The 17,858-nt window shown below is 35.9% G+C and overlaps 1 protein-coding gene across 3 annotated transcripts in view; it reads left to right on the top strand.

Moving 5' to 3' along the window:
* Window positions 1–17,858, top strand: part of LOC105233073 (protein CBFA2T1) — a 72,629-nt gene that overhangs the window by 43,213 nt on the left and 11,558 nt on the right. For all 3 annotated transcript variants that reach the window (XM_049452085.1, XM_011215026.4, XM_049452084.1), the window contains exon 2: window positions 10,250–10,346. In XM_049452085.1, coding sequence (XP_049308042.1) covers window positions 10,250–10,346 — 97 coding nt within the window. The remainder of the gene's footprint in view (window positions 1–10,249; window positions 10,347–17,858) is intronic.

The following is a 17,858-nucleotide window of genomic DNA, read 5'->3' as shown; positions in this document are numbered from 1 at the left end:
GAAGAAAAGTATGTGCTATAGAACCACGCGATTTTTCCGTACTAATATATTGTTTTATTGTTTTAAAACTATTATTTTACAAGTGACCTTTTGAGTGATATATTTTTCTTTATACATCGAATTAAGTAATAAAAAAAGTTGTGATCCCAGTCTTACCCACAAATGAGAAAAGTTTGTTTATATTATTTAATGTTTTCTAAGTCTATGCTTATGATTTCAGTTGCAACTTTCTTTGTTATTCATGTTTTTCTACCAGGTATGCGATTTTTTGTGTGTTATTTTTCATAATTTTTCGTATTTAAGTATAAGTATGGACGAGTATATTATATTGTTTTTTATGTTTTTTCGTCATATTTATTTGAGCTTTGGTTTTCATTTTCTCACTTTTATCAAATGTTTGTTTTATACGCTATTTTTTTCAGGAACGTCCTATCAATGTGAACTTTCACGCCAATATACGAGGTGTGTTCAAAAAGTATCGCGAATCGTAACTGACAGTTTTCTTCGATTGCAGGGGCGTGCTGCATCATGAGTTCTTGCCACAGGGAAGAACGGTCAATAAGGAATATTACCTGCAAGTTATGCGCAATTTGCGCGAAGCAATCCGCCAGAAACACCCGGATTTGTGGAAGAACAAAAATTGGCTTTTGCACCACGATAACACCCCTGCTCGCATATCGTTGCTTGTGCGCGACTTTTTGGCCAAAAACAACACACTAATGATGCCGCCGCCACCGTATTCCCCAGATCTGGCCCCTGTGACTTTTTCTTGTTCCCTAAACTGAAGAGGCCCATGAAAGGACGACGTTACGCTTCTCTGGACGAGATAAAGACGGCATCGAAGGAGGAGCTGAAGAAGATAAAAAAAAATGATTTTTTGAAGTGCTTCGAAGATTGGAAAAACCGTTGGCACAAGTGTATAATATCTCATGGGGATTACTTTGAAGGGGACAAAATAGATATTCATGAATAAATAAATAATTTTTGAAAAAACACAAAATTCGCGATACTTTTTGAACATACCTCGTATCCTTGAATTGTGGTGTTTGGAAAAAGGTTCATTTGCTGATAAAGCTAAAAAAGTATGTTACGACTTAACCCGTAGATTTGAATTGGATGGGACAATCATCCGTATTGAGTCAAGATTGAGGACGTCCTAGATTAAGTCTGGTAGAGTGCTCAGAGAGAACGAAGCGGCGAAGGATATCAGATTTAGCAGAACTCGATGTGTCCGCTGCTGATGATTTGCGTTTGGCTTGTAAGGAACCGAATAAGTCGATCTTTCGCGCAAAGACATGTGAAGTAATATCACTTGTCACCGAAGCAAATTTAACCAAGCACCAGTATCAACTTATTAGAAGCTTCGTTAACAATAAACTTGATGTTAACTTTTTACCTTGCTATGATAATATTTTAAAGGAAAAACAGAAAAGTTATCGTGAGCAAATAAAAGTTTCAGAAGCTTACGCTGAAGTTGAGCTACAAAAATTATTAGATCACACTGCGTCGCGAATTTTAGAGTTGCAAAGCGAGGTAATTAATGAACTCAATGACTCCTCTAATTACCTAACATTAATAGGAAATTGGGGCTTTGATGGCAGTTCTGGGCAGAGCGAATATAAGCAAAAATTCGAAAATAATAATTTGGAAAACAGTAATTTATTTGTTACGTCATATGCCCCTCTACAAATGATAATAAAATCGCAAAATGATGAGGAGCAGAAAGTAATTTGGAAAAACCCCCGACCTTCATCCACTCGCTATTGCCGTCCTGTTCGAATTCAGTTTCAAAAGAAATCAGTTCAAAACTCAACAATTAAGTCCCACTGAGTTCAAAACGGCTACCAATTGCAAATTTTATATCGATCACATTCTTCAACTTACAATGATGGATGGCAAAGTGAACGATATTAACAAATGCTTGAAAATAGAAGTACGAACAGATTGCTACGAATTTGGATTGTCTCCATTACATGCCTACATTCGATTTTTCTTCACGAGCGATTTATTTATGTTAATTACTTGTTATGATTTTAAAAAGCTTAGGAACAAATTTCTCTTTAATATAGGCAGTGGAAGTATTTTTGGCCTCTGATTTCATACAAGACCGACCACTGTGGGCGCGCACTATGCACAGAGCTTTCGCCTGTTTAGAGTGTCTACTGCCTTCATTGTCCTTGGTGCTCATTTCAACTCTTTCCAACTTAGCAAATCTCTTTACAAAGGTTGATTTCAGTTCGGTGTAGTATTTTTGCCCCAAAAAGCAATGCTTTATTGGCACACAAAATGGTTTTTGATCCATTTTTGTAAACTAACACAATAATAGTTCATCAGCTGTCGAATTTGTATACGCATCTTTTAAAGGTAGGGACTGACTAGAAATGGATGGTATTAGTAGTATAGTTTATGTATCAGCCACAGTAAAGCGTGGGAGGGTGCTCTAGTTATATATAACATATTAATGATTTGGAAAGATTTATAATTTGACGGGATGTCTTCAAATTCGGCATGGCTAATTGTCCAAGACAACGGTGCGATATCCGAAGAGAATCCACAGATGGATTGTGTTTGTGATAGGTTTTATAGGTTTTGTGGAACCGAAGTTAAGTTTTTTTCTTGCTTTAGACTTCCTTAATGAGCCCTTTTCTTATTGAAATATCAACACATATTCCAAATTCCTTCAATTCGGCCTAATATGAAAAAGTTTAAAATAATTGTGTCTAATTCGAAAAGTTTGACTAGGAGAATGCAAATAATATACAAGTTAGGACAAATGTCGGTTAATCATAAGGTTTTCCTATATGGTACATGTCAGAATCTGCAAACATAAATATATGTATGTACATACATACATACGGCTCAGCAGCATCTTCATAGCAGCCATAACTATACTAGTTCATTGATATTTTTACAGCCTCAGAAAGGCGAACAGCACTTGAGCAGTAGGGCTTTAGGCAGTCAGTTTTGATAGTGCTGGGTCGCAGCATTTTTCATCCTTCTGTAAAAAAAGACATATCAGGAGAGATGGCATGCATTTGGAGGCTTGTGCCATCATCAAAAGTGTGCGCAGTGTGCGCGCTTCTGGTGAAAGGATAAAAATATGGAAAATGTGCGGTTGACAGGCTCAAAAGGACTAACACACCAATTGCACCCGTTCGCACATCTGCAGCTGAAAGATACGAACGCTATTCGAACAACGATACTGCACATGACATCGAATGGAGAAACCCTTAGGTTAATGGTATGTGACAATATTTGATTTATTTATGGAAGTTTTGAACAGTCGACATTGCTTTTTCTGAGCACAAACGAATTTATAAAGATAGTTTTTTATTAAAAATTTTAGTTAATTTTATGAAGAAGAGTCTGGAGTTTAACCAATTTTCATTTTTTAACTGAAAGGTGTGTTTTGATTTTTAGCCTATCAAGAGCTTTCATAAGTTAGATTTTTAAACAAAATTTGTAAACTCAATACTTGAAATGCATAGAAAATCAGCCGAAGGCCGAGTTAATAACAGCGCACCAGTCATTCTTCCTTTTCGCTGTTAGGCGCCAATTGGAGATTCCAAGTGTAGGCTTGTCCTTCTCCACCTTGTCTTTTCAACACATTGGAGATCTTCCTCTTCCTCTGCTTTTCTCGGCTGGTACCACGTCCAATACTCTCTCAGAGCTCGAGTGTTTTCATCCATTCGGACGGCATGATCTAGCTAGCGTAGCCACTGTCTCTTAATTTCCTGAACTATGTCAAAGTCTTCGTACATCTCGTACAGCTCAACATTACATCGATAAGTCTTTCGCAGAATCCGATGTTGTCATCGTCCAAGCCTCAGCAACATATGATGAGCGACTTGTAGAGTTTGATCTTTGTTCTTCGAGGGAGCTCTTGACTTCTGGTTAACACTTAACTTATTTTCTTTTACCGGTAACATTCTCTTTTACAACAAGAGATGACATGGTAAAAGACTTCACAGACAGTTCAAGAATAACTTACTAATTTCAGTCACTGTTTCTAAATTTCCTGGGAAATTTAATTTATGAAACTCAAGTTTAGAGGTCCGTTGTATTAGCAACCATCTTTCGAAAATATCAAATGCATACGGGAAATTTCCGGTGAAGGATACTAGAGTATTGTGCTGGCGGCAACTAGAGTATCTGAAGTTGGAATAACAGAAAGCTTCAACGCCAGTTACAATTTAAGCAATCGAGATTAAAGCCAGCGGGAGAAAACTATTATTTCGCACATTTCTCTTACAGCTGTAGTTGTGTATGTCCGTGCGTGTACTTTATATCAGCACAAGGAGGCCGAAAGAAATATGGAAGCGTGTAAATAAAATACTGGAAATCACAGTCTGCCAACGACGCCAAACAAATCCAACAACACAGCACGAAGTAAGGGCGAAAAGCCGGAAAAAGAAAAGCACATGAACAGCGAACAAAGTGTGGCAGCACTGTCGGCATCGGTAACTCCTGTCAGTGGCAGGCAAACAGGCAAACAAGCAGGCAGTCGACAACAGTTGGTGGCAAATTGCGCGCGCTTAATACTTGGCAACACTTGTGTTGGCAGCAAGCGAACACTGTAGTCAACAGAGTACGGGGTCCACACGGTCACAGTTTGTGCCACACACTGGCCTACATACATACATACACACCACATAGAACACTTGCGACAGAAGGCGAGGCAAAAAGTGGCAATGCATTGTTTTGCAGCGTACGCGACGGGCCCGTGCGAGTGCTTCGAGCCTGGGCTTGTGGCCGTGGCAGTCGCAGCAGTATGCACAGCTCGTTGTGGCGCGCAATTATTTTCACAGCAATTGCCAGCGGCTGTCGTTGTCATTGTGGTGCTTTTTGTTGTTTTTATTATAGCTGCTAGAGTCTCTGTCGCTCTTGTTGTTCTTCCATTTACTCTTGTTGTTATGACTGACAGTTGCCTGTGGTTGTGCTGGCAGCTTTGTGTATCGACAGCGGGTGCGGCATGCGGCAACAGCGGTTGTGACTACGGTCTGTGCTAGTGACAGTTTCCATTTTCTTTGCTCGGAAAATAAGTAATTTTGAAGGGCATAAGTACCCACTGTAAGCACTGTATGTATGTAAAGTACATACTTACAAATGTATGTATTGCAACGAAAAAAAAAAAAATGAAAAAATTTGCCTCCTTGCCACAGGCTGCCCCAATGCATTAAATAAGTTCTGTATTTCGTTGGATATTTTGATTCTCTCAGTATTTTTTCTTTTTTCTGTACATAACTATCTAGACCAAGTATTTTTGTAATTTCTGTATATCAGAGTGGCAAGTGCGGCAGACATTTCGATTAATTCGTCAGTTGTGCAGGAGTCTTCGAAATCAATGTAATTGAGCTCAAAATTTTGACAACATCTTCCCCAACAGAGTGCTTAATTTCAAATCAGAAAAATTTAGTAATGCTTTGCTCAGACAGAATTATGTTTTAAGACTTAAATTTTGCAGTTACAAATTCCTTACGTAATTTTGACAGTAATTTGATATTTTCCATCATCTGCTCTATATCTCGCCTGCACCGAAGTAATAATACCCTTCACAGTTGCAGTTTTTTTAAGCATGAAAGATCGTGGTGCAATCCTCCTCTATCTATCTTATCCTATCTTAATGATATAAAAATATCTCTATCTTGATTCTGATCTGTCAGTTTAAATGACTGCTACAAATATGTTATAGTGGTCAAATCTGAAAAATATTTTTGGCGATTGTAGCGATGCCTTAAGTAATAATCTTTTCCAAATTTCTCGACAAAACCTTATAAAATGAAAAGGCTTTCTATACTATACTTGGACTTGAGTTTGATCGGCCAGTTTGTATTATCTTTAGGGGTCTCCGAGATTTCCTTTTTCGCTATTCAGGGTATGAAAAGGCATACTCCTTTGTAGGTATGTTAAAGTCTTACACTTATTGTTTGCTTGTATCAAAACTAGTATATATTCTTATAAGTATTTATAAGTATACCTTGCAAAGTTAAGTGGTAGGTTAAGTTATGGCTTGCTTATCAGAAAACTATACGAATATGAAGGCTTCTAAGGGATAAGATATTTTAAAGAGGACCGATGAAAGGTGTAGTAAACTTAATATGTCTCGTGTTATTGATAATGGATTAATCGCACTATAAGCAGTAATATTCTCCTAATGGCGGTGAGAGTAGTTATTAGCAGATAACTTAGGTACTATGCTACAGCAGGTAAATAGCTCAAGATTTATAGAAAAACATTTGTAAAGAAAATTAACTTTTTTGTACTTTAAGTATTAATACACTTTAATGCACATAACTGCATATTCCCTGTACAAAACACATACATTTCTATGTAAATATGTATGTATATGAACATCGTATGTATATTTGTAGTTTTCTTTACAGTTATTGCATCTACATGCCTGTATTTATGTATGTCCATATGTGTGTTGTTGTTTTTGCTGTCACTGCAGTTGTCGCTGATGTTTCAGCACCACAAAGGAGAGAAAATTAAGTGCGCTGCTGCTGCTGCCAACACCAGCCCCACTGCCAGAACAATTGCTAAGCATCAACGATGCCATACACTTTGTGTTGTTATTGCAGCAGGTTGTCAACAACAGCTGACACCGCACATTCACTAACACAAACAGACAGGCGACAACGCACATGCTCCAACAGCATTCGTTTTCACAAAGGGAATCCCCTACTACCATTTCATGGATTCCAGTTGCTTGTGCCATTGTTTTGAGCTTTCTTCCTTCACTGCTGTAACTGAGCCAACTTCGTTTCTACAATACTAACGAACCAGCAGTACGGCATTGTAGCCGCTCTACAAAAATGTGAGGAAAGAAATCCCTCATTCTTAATTGTTATCCTTAGATTTACTTACATACATACATATTTCGTTTTTTGCTTTCTTTCAATTTTCTGTTTTGTTGATGTATGGAGTAGCGCTGCTAGTTAGTTGAGCTGAACTGGTAGTTGGTATTGTTGGAAGCAGTTTAGTGTGGTATTCAGTGAAGTGGAGTGAATGGGAATGTTCTTGTCTGCTTGTCTGTCAGAACTACACTTGTTGGTGCTAGATAAGATGTGGATTCGCGCTAAGCGGCACTTTACACAACAAAACGACCAAAATATTGAAAGAGAGTGTGGATTAGTGAATGATGGATTTCCCAGATTGCGACACGCCACGTCATAAGCGAAAGAATGAGAAGAGGCCGGCACTGTATAATTGTCAAACTTTCCTAGAAATTATAAAAAAAACTTGTTTCTTTTAATGTCGTCGTGACGTCGGGATTTTTTTCGAAATATTACATACATACATATATACATATTTTAAATTCCTGAGCCACGGAGGTAATATGTTGTTTACAAATAGCAAGACAGTAAATTGTATTACCCGCGTAAATATGTACATATATATGTATGTATAATCAAAAAAAAAATGAATTGAACTTCTCTGACCAGTCAGCCGAAGCAAAATATCAAGAAGGAGCCTAAACATTTGAATAAATATGGGCTCGCAATGTTAGATAAGAGCAATGTGTTAAAAATTCCACAGCAAATATCTCGTATTTTATAAATGGTTGTGGAGAAACAGACGCGTCGTGTCTGCATGTTGTCAATGTACCGGTGCAGGGGAAATTGAGATGGGGTGACAGCTGCAACTGACACAAGTGGCATCAATTGGAAACTCATTGAGACAAAACAGTTGTGCGCTCTTAAACTAAAAAAACCTGCGAAACTACTTAAAGCAACAGATAATAAAAAAATCCAAAACGCAGTGAGAAACAAGAGCAAAGATCTGGTAATGTGGAAATCGAAAGATACATACATATGTATGTATGTTTAAAATTCTAGTTTACATGCATGCATACTGTGTAAATTCTATTAAGCTTTTAAATAAAGATATTAAAGACTTTTAAGTTGGTATGTGACATAAGCGCAGTCATAAAATGATATTTTAGCTGATTTTAAATCGATGTTTCAAAAACTGAAGGACTAGTTCGAGTATATACAGACAGATGGTCGGATGGACTGACAGAAGGACATGGCTAAGTCAACTTAACTCATCATGCTGTTATAGGGTTTTCGACTTTTACTTCATTGACAATAAGCGATTTCTGCTAAAAAACGGGAAAGTTCTTACCATATAATCATCGTACAAATTGTGAGAGTGTATTTCTCGTTTTAATTTCGCTAACGAGTTTCTTAAACAATTTGTTGATTTCAAGAATAAATAAAATCGCAATTTCGTTAGATTTGTGGTACTTGATTTGAACTTTCTTATCACAACTTCTCAAAATTATACCCTGTTTCTTTCAATCAGCCATAAACATCAGTAGGAAACGAAAAGGTTCTACGTACATACATATGTATAGTATAAGTTTGTGTGTTCGTAAAAGTAGAATAAATTATGTTATTGTTTTGCAATTTGCTGATATCGCAGTTGCAGGTGTACACGTAAATTGCAACTTTTTTGTACATTTGATATTTTACATAATGCATTTTTGTGGCTTCCGGCCTTTCGTTCACATTGTTTGTATGTATGTCATGCAATCCAAGTATCCAAGTAGACAATACAGTGAGCATTTTCAGCCTTACAACTCAACTGCAACCCCCCCACCATGCTATTGCCCCCGTACAAAAATGTGGCGCTACAGCTCTTTGCCCATCAGTCAGTCCGCCAGACACTCTGTCATTCTCAATTGCCGGCAGCCAAGGTGATTTTTAAGCAATTTATGAATGCAGGTGTTACTTTTCCAATCGGCGCAAAAGGCGAAAAAGGTTAAAAAAACAAAACAACACAGCACGGTGAATTTAGAGAGGAGAGGTGAGACCAGCGGTAAATGTTTTTCTCGCAGTTGTGCGCTTCACCATTCACAATTCACCAGTCACAACTCACCATTACCTAAATATACATACATATGCATATGCGCTCACACTTATCTGCCGCCCACCGCACTCCAGCTGCAGCAACAGATGTTGTTAACTGGTCGTAGAATCTGCCAAGATACATATATTTCTATCAGAAACATGTAAATCTGTGTGTGCGTAGCTTTTACTGACAACACTTGTTTTAATGCTTCGTATTGTTGAGGCCAGCTGTTTTAATTGACGCTGCTTGCTTTATGTTGTTGCAGTCGTAGTCGTGTTGTTGTTGTTTATTTGTGCTGCTGATTTTTTAGCAATTATGTCTAGCAGGGACTGTTGCTCCGCATTCAATGACTGAATGCTGATTTCATCGCCGGCATCGTTTATTTTAATCAGTCAGCAGCAGTTGGGCTAGTGGACAGCCAAAGGGAGTCCAAGTGGGCAGTAGATGAAGGTTTGGAAAGAGGCATTAACCAGCTGCCGCCAGCACTTACATATTTTTACATACATTAATATACAGGAAAATAGCAGGCTACATACAACGCTTCAACAATTGTTTTTGTCGATATGTTTTGCTTGGCGATGCAGATATTTTTCCTTTGATTTTCATTGGAAAGCATAATTTGCGTTCCGCGGGTGGAATACCGCACAAATTATCCCCAAGGGGGTAAAATCACCCTGTCTCTTTATGGTCGATCATAACTTTACAATCAGTATTCATATGTATGTACGTATTATATACACAACGTGAAACTGTACCAAAGCTATTTCATAGGTTATAAACGAACTAACTTCATTAGCGCAAACTAATGCCATTCTCCTTTCCGGAACCGACTATATTGGTTTTGCAACTGTAATACCACTGTATAATATATTAATGTAAACTTGTAATTTTTTGCCTTCGTACGAAGTATTATCAACGTCTGCTTTAGCTCATTAAAGTCCTTGGTACTGATTTGCATGTCAGATAGCAATTTTATTATTAGAACCCCTCGAAAGCGTAATTGTACTGTGGGAAAAATATCATTTGTCATCAAACATGATTGCGTATAACTGTAGGATTTATTTAGAAAATCTAAATATAACTGGGTACTGGAATCAGGGTTATAAATACCTAAACTAAAATCAAATAGTAAATAAAATTAAGGAAACTGAAATAAATTATATAAAATTACATAAACGAAAATTTAGCAAAGAAAAAAAGAAAGTGTGAAGCGGATTCTAATCAATTAAAGTACAAAATTTAACTAACACCAAACCTTTATAAGTATTAATGCTAAATCTTTAAAAACCCTTATTGGAATATGTCCGCGAATAAGCTTGGGTAATTTTATTTTACAGATCGTCTATAATTTTGGCTTATAACATCGAAATAACAATGATTTTTTTGCTTGTAGATGGCACTTGACGGCAAGACGATAATTAAAGAAGAAATTACTGATAAGGACGTCTATGAGGCTGCTGCATCCAATAATTCTAGTCGACGGAACAAAGGTTCGTATGAGGTTTATGTAAACAGTTGCAATCCAATCAACACTCAAATTTTTACAAAAAAATTCTTAAGGCTTATGGTGATATGTACATTACTTAAAAAATCAAAAAGTTGTTTAGGTTAACTCGGGTTATTAGATAGAACGTTTGGCATGGGGTCGAATCGTTACGCCCGTGAACGTATCACTCGTCACGTAAAAGTGTGTATTTCGTATTATGACATACGTGATTGTAACGCTTCTATCGTAACGCTTCTATCGTATATTTATAAACGTATCCGTTCGTTCGAAATGTCATTCGAATATATAATGCCAATCGAAATAGACAAATTTACGGAAATGTGAGTAATTTTTTTTAATTTTGTTTTTAAAAAATTTTATATGAACAAGATTTTTGTTCATATTTTAGTTAATATTAAAAATAAAATTATTTTCAAGGTTAAGGACATATGTATGCATTTTTAAATTAAATTTATTAAAGAATACTTAAGGGGGTATTCTAGTCTAGAAATGCTATTTAAGGGCATTTTTTAAAGTCCAATAAAAAAAACTAAGAACATTTTTACCATCCAATTTTTTATCAGATATTTTAAGAATGCAAAAAAAAAAATAAATAAAAAATAAAATTTTGTGATCATTTGATTAATTGCGGCGTGGTGGCGTGGCGGGGGTTGAAAATAAGGTTCCTGACACGATTCCAACACTTTGGGTGATCCGAAAAAAAATAAAAAAAAATTTAATCAGTACAAATGCCGCTATCGTCTGAAATAGGATAAAAAAAAAAAATTTCAGTAAATGGCGACTGTTTGATCAAAATTTTTTAAAAATAGTAAAAATCAAAATTTTTTAATAATCCCAGGTTCCACCCATAGAGAGATATATGTATAAAAAAGGTCCACACCAAATTTCAAGTTAATGGGTTCATTAGAACTTGAGAAATCATGTCAGAAGTGTTGAAAATAGTAGTTTCGAGAAAAACGCGATTAAAGTTTTACGTCATGCGATATTCGCTCAACCGTTGTACGATATTCGCTCACTAAAATGGCTATAACTTTGAAAATAATTTGAGTTTTGAAAAATCCTTTTAGGGAGATATTTTTGAATATCAAAACTATCGAGATACGAAAAAAAAATTTTCGATTTTTTCAAATTTCTAGACTTAATTTGGTCTCCTATCGTTTGGTCGGTTACGGTGAGGCGGTTCGCTACCCCGGTGTCTATTTCTTGTGTGTTATTAGAATCGCAATTTTGGGGATCATAACTTATTTTAAATTTTATGTAATGCTGCACAAATGTTAGCAAATCTTCCACTTTTGTGAGATGATGCCTTCGCCTCTTGCCATATTCTAAAATTCTCCTACGTCTTTTTAAGATTCTAATGCTTTGTTAAACGATACATCTACAAAGAAAATTTTGTTAATGAGTTTTCATGATTTGTTTTTTTTTTTTTATACCGACGCTATTGCTACGATCTCTTAGCTATCTTCGCACTATTTTTTTATCCCCATCACTTTCACTAGAGCTCAAATAAAACAACAAAGTCGGATCCATTTTGATATTTAATTAGCTTTTGTTATTTTATTGAAAATTATGCAAGAGTTTCGACAGTTCCACACCTATTGTGACCTAAAAATACGATCCAAAGCAATGAGGAAATAAAAAACTATGGTGAATTGAAAATACATTACGATCTGTTTGCTATCGTATGTTATAATGCAAATCACCACATACGATTGACGTATCAAGGATTATGGTTTAAAAGAAAAGATGCTCCGAATAGAGTGTGAAATAAATAAAAACCAAAGAAGGAAAGTTAACCATATTGAATATATTTATTTATTTAACATCAAATTTAACAAAAGTACAAAAGTGTTAAAAACGACTTTAAGCTTGATTAAACCATTTACGAGCATAAAAACGCATTACGACAATGAAAAGCTTCAATTGCCAACAAATGTAATTGTGGGAAAAGATGGAAATAACACGACCCGTGATTGTAAATATTAAACGGAAAAATAAAGAATGCTCTTCCACAGCTTAAGAAACCCGAGCACAAGCACTGTTTGTAGCACAACAATAGATTATATCATAACAGATGAAGCGGTCCATCAAATTTACTGTTTTCATGTGGTACATTCATACAGATGTACATATGTACATATATGTGCATGGTCTTTTATGAAGAGCATCATCATGAGAATTCGCATAAAAAACAATTACGTAGCAATAAAGACTACATAGACAATGACAAAGCCCAAGAAACCCAACGAGGGATTATTTGTGTACGATTTCTATTCCGAATTGTTTGGAAAAGCTCTCGTCGCCCACTTCACCGAACACTTCCGTCTCTGCTGGGAACGCAAACAGGTGTCTGCTGTGGTTGTTTGTGAGTTGTGTCATGCAATTTCTAAGAAAATACATGAACTGGAAAAATACACTCATTCACCATATTCGCCCCAGTCACCCATTCAGCACTTACTTAGTCAACAGAGCAAAGAATATTGCTATATGATGGTGGTGAAAAGGTTATACTTGTAAGAGTAAACATATGTAATTTTACTTGTTTAAGAAAATGTTGGTAACAAATTTGCAGTTGCCAGACCAAAGATTAATACATAGATGAAGCATTTCAATAAAACCAAACACTGATAAATTTATATCTGCTGACTTTAATACAACTTGAGCTTCATTTGAAACAAAGTCATATAATATTTAAATGTGTTACTATCCAATTTGACGTTCTGCCTCATTAACAGGGAATTTTGTTTTAAAATACAAACTATTCTTTGTTGAAAATTTTCAAAATCATTTAATATTATAAACAAAATTAGAAGTGTATACATACATTCAAATCAAACGTAATGAAGGACTCGAATAAGAACGAAACGACATTTTGTTCCATTGGCTAACCATAAGAAAGTCTGCAACTACCTACAGTATAAAGTATGTATTTAGTTAGGCTTAATGGAGGCAAAATCAATACCTATAAAGCAGTGTTGTCCAACGTGATTGTGTGCACGTTATGCTTGTGTTGGTTATTCTAGCGTCAACTGATCGCAAAACTCTTCTTTGCTTGCCTACGAAGTTGAATACAGTAGCACAATCGTGCTTTCACAGACACTTGTCGCGACATGTTGGTGTGAGGTGTCTGGCACTTTTTTTTTTTTGCCCTAAAATTGTGTGGATGTGCCACATTGGCAGATAAAATTCAGTTAGGCAGTGAAGGAGAAAGTGTCTAGACTCTAGATATGACTAGGCACCATGGTATAAGGGAGTAGCAAAAGTGACCATTCACAGTACTTTCCTACCTCCCAAGTGTATGTTCACAATAAAACCATAATGGCAGAATGTGTTGAGTAAGGGTGGAAAGCGGTCGAAACGGGTTGCGCAAAACAAAAAATGCTGTAATAAAAATTTATATATTATACTACTACAGTTTTATTTATATGTATATGTATACTATTTTCAACTTTGGTTATAGATTGATGTTTATTGCTTTTGACAAAAAATTAAATTATACCATCTAGATACAGGGGTATCATCTTGGTATGGGGTATATTTTTAAGCGTTTTAATTAACTTTTTAATGGATAAACTGGATATTCATTTTTACAATTTGTGGGCCAGAAAATAGTATTAGTATTATTAGTCATAATAATTTTTTTGAATATTAAATTTTAAGAGATATGAATAGATAATTATAGAACCGATATTTCCTATAATTTAAGTATACATACATTTTTTAATCACAAATTTTATTTACATTTTACGATTTAGCGATGAAAATATGTGCAATATTTCATTAGCAATCTCTTCATAAAAAAATTACTATTTTATTATATAATTCTATGCTTCGTATTTAAATACAATTAAAATTAAAAATAATTACAACTAATACATATACGCATATAGTATCTATGGTATACGGCTGTTGGAGCTGTCCGCCGGTAAACAGGAAATTGAGCGTTTGAGATCCTACCTCAGTATTTCAGCATTTAACGATGGAAATATGTAGAATATGTTGGATTCTGAGCAATTTTTGGTCGTCAGTCAATTTGTGCGGAACAAACCAAAGCCCAAAAGCTCGGTCAAAATGCGATAAATCGATGTTTTGGAGATGTTCAATTCCGTTTCCATGTTGATTTCGGCTGATTTTTGGTGAATTCACGCACAGTTTCAATGGAATTTCCTATGATCACGGATTTCGATTGGCCCACATGTTGATCGTCATTTATGTCCTCACGACCACTTTGAAAACGTTAAAACCACTCGTGCACTCTTCTCCGGGAGAAGCAATCATCGCTATAAACTTGTCTCATCAGTTGAAATGTTTCGGCAAAAGTTTTACCAATTAAAAAAAATTGAATGTTGGCTCTTTGTTCGAAGCTCATTTTCGCACCGATAACACAAACATCCTGACACTTAAAAAACTTCACTTCCGATCGATGATGTCATGAAATTCTCACCGAACAATCGATAAAGATAGCAGATTTTAACGCACCAGTTGTCTTATAGCAGGCGCCAACAGGAGGCGCTATATTCATAAAGTCCTGTTTACTTTGGAAAACACCTTGTAATATAAAATAGGGTATATTTATTTCTTTTCTAAAAAATTGTTTAAAATAATCTTACGCAAGCCCTGCTCAATAGCAATACTAACAAGAAATTTGAAAATTTTTAAATTAGGTTTAGACGATTTTCGATGCGGATGATGATGGTGATTATTGTGTGATCGAGATTTTATAATTATTCAAATTACCTGATATAATTCAGTTATAATGAAAATCAATTTCGCAAATTCCTATATTTGCTAATAATACCCGATAATTTAAGAATAAATAATAATTACATACTACTTTGATCAAATTGAAAGGAGAATTTTGTCCATTTCATCTCCTTCAAAGTAATCCCCTCCCGCTGCAATACACTTATGCCAACGAATTTTCCAGTCACCATAGCGCTTGGAAAAATCCTCCGTCGTGATGGCCATCACAGCCTTCTTCGATTTAGCTTTTATATCCTCAATTGAGTCAAAATGGTGTCTTCGGAGTGATTATGTGAATTTGCTGAATAGCCAGAATATGCACGAAGGTAATTCAGGCGAATGCGGTGGTTGCGGCACGATATTAGTTTAAAAGTAACCAATGCAATATAAGATGGCGCATTATCGCACTTCTTTGTTCAATAAATTCGGACATAGTAAAAATCGAAGAATTCACTTTTAGAGTATCACAAAACTACGCGTATCTCAAATACTAATGAATATTTTGACGTGAAATTTAGCATAGATGTCAATAATATACTACCAACTTACAGAAAAACAAGAAAAAACGTTAACTTCGGCTGCACCGAAGCTAATATACCCTTCTTTTAGTAACTATGTTTCAGTTTATATGGAAGCTATATGCTATAGTAATCCGATCTGAACAATTTTTTCGGAGATTTTATTATTACCTTATGTAGTAATCCATGTAAAATTTCGTGAAGATATCCCGTCAAATGCGAAAGTTTTCCATACAAGGCCTTGATTCCGATCGTTCCGCTTGTATGACAGCTATATGGTATAGTTAACCGATCTGAACAATTTCTTCGGAGATTACATTGTTGCCTTAGAAAATAATCTATACCAAATTTCGTGAATATATCTTGTCAAATGCAAAAGTTTTCCATACCAGCACTAGATTCCGATCGTTCAGTTTGTATGGCAGCTATATGTTATAGTATTCCGCATTGGAAAATGACGTTTGCAAAATTTCAAAACGATATTTTAAAAACTGAGGAACTAGTTCGTATATATACAGACAGATGGACAGACGGACGGGCAGACAGACAGACGGGTATGGCTAAATCGACTCAGCTCAACATACTGATCATTTATATATATACTTTATAGGGTCTCCGACGCTTCCTTCTGGGTGTTACAAACTTCGTCGCAAACTTAATATACCCTGTTCAGAGTATAAAAATTTACAAATTCGAAAAACACGCGAAGTATAAACTAAAAATTTACCTTTCAACTTGATCACAGCAGTTTAACCAATATTTTTGGACCACTTTTTCATAAATTTTAACAGAATAACACAATGCAATCATTTTTCGGTCAAATAGCGGCCTTCTAGGATGACAATAGAAACTCAACCCCAAACTCCCGTTGACGTTTCTCCATGGGCACCTCTCTAGTCCCCACTTACGATGCTAGGCACCCAGACAAGTTTAATATGGAAGTATCTTGATGCTACTGCTAGTGAGATGATGCACTCTTTGACTCCTCAGAGTGAGTTGGCTGTGGGATATACTCGTAAAATATTTGGCTATAGGGAAGCTATGAAAGAGCTTTGTGAAGTTGCATTCCGGCGAATTCAATATTTTGGTTTTGTTTAAAAAAAGTTGCAATAGTTTGCCAAACTGTTATAAATAAAACAGCTGCTAGCGATTATAAATAGTCATGGCGACTTGTGTAGCACATATGTAATAAATGTCGCATGCGAAAACTGTACAAAACGGAATTGGTTACGTTGGTCATTGGCATAGTCGACGGTAAGAGTAAATTTGGGACAACTTTCATTGGCAACACCCGGCGTGCAACATATGCACTCACGCCATGCCGTTTAACCCACCCACGCACCATTTCGTTACCTCGCCATTAGGCAAACATAAACTTTAATGATTTTTTATTTTTAAAAATTTTGAATGCTTCTAACACAAAGAAAAACAGAGCAGAGTTTAGCAGCATTACTACATAGGTACCAACTGTAGAAAAGTTTAGAAAACAAAACTTTCGCAGCATCGATCCCCACAAAACCCACAAAACTTGCCGCCGCACCCACAGCTCAACTAAATACATACCTTCTTTGAGGCAACAGCTGCCACTGTTGCGGCAATTGTAAGCTTCGTCATCCGTAGTGACGAAAAATAACAAGAACAATGTATGCAATAACATGAGAAGAAACTTTGTATGGCTCCAATCACCTCCAACTCAACGCTCCATATTTAAATGTGTATTTGCAGCAACTGTCCACTTGTGTTTGGTCATTTATGGGACACCACTTGTGCGCTCTTGGCTACCATCTTTCCCACCATCTGACAGTTGTTATGATATTTAGTATTCGTAAATGCTAAGTTCCCAAGTCTCATGCATTCGTTAAGCATGTGTAAGTGTACCATGTGCATTAGGGTGCGCCACCACTGGAGAGAATGTTGTATATCACTTACGGAAGCTCGATGAATGAGAAATCAAAGAGTTACGTCACTGAAATCGAATAAAAACTGCTTTCGGAAGATTATGACTCTGGGGAAAGCGATTATAGGACCTGATTAGTTCGTGTACGAGTATGTACTGGATACAACGCACTACCTTTATTGCTGACTTTAAATATAAATTGTTGACAAGAGAGTTGTGTCCAAAGTAGCGAGCAGAAAAATTGTGAATGGATGATGAATAATCATCGTTTAAATTTATTCTAAACAGCGCTAAGGAATATCTCTGTGTTTTGTAGTTCTTCACTCGAATCGAAATT

This window comes from Bactrocera dorsalis, chromosome 3, assembly GCF_023373825.1.
Source record: "Bactrocera dorsalis isolate Fly_Bdor chromosome 3, ASM2337382v1, whole genome shotgun sequence".
NCBI lineage: Eukaryota > Metazoa > Arthropoda > Insecta > Diptera > Tephritidae > Bactrocera > Bactrocera dorsalis.
The sequence above is the reverse complement of the archived record's forward strand: the minus strand, read 5'-3'. Positions and strand labels throughout refer to the sequence as shown.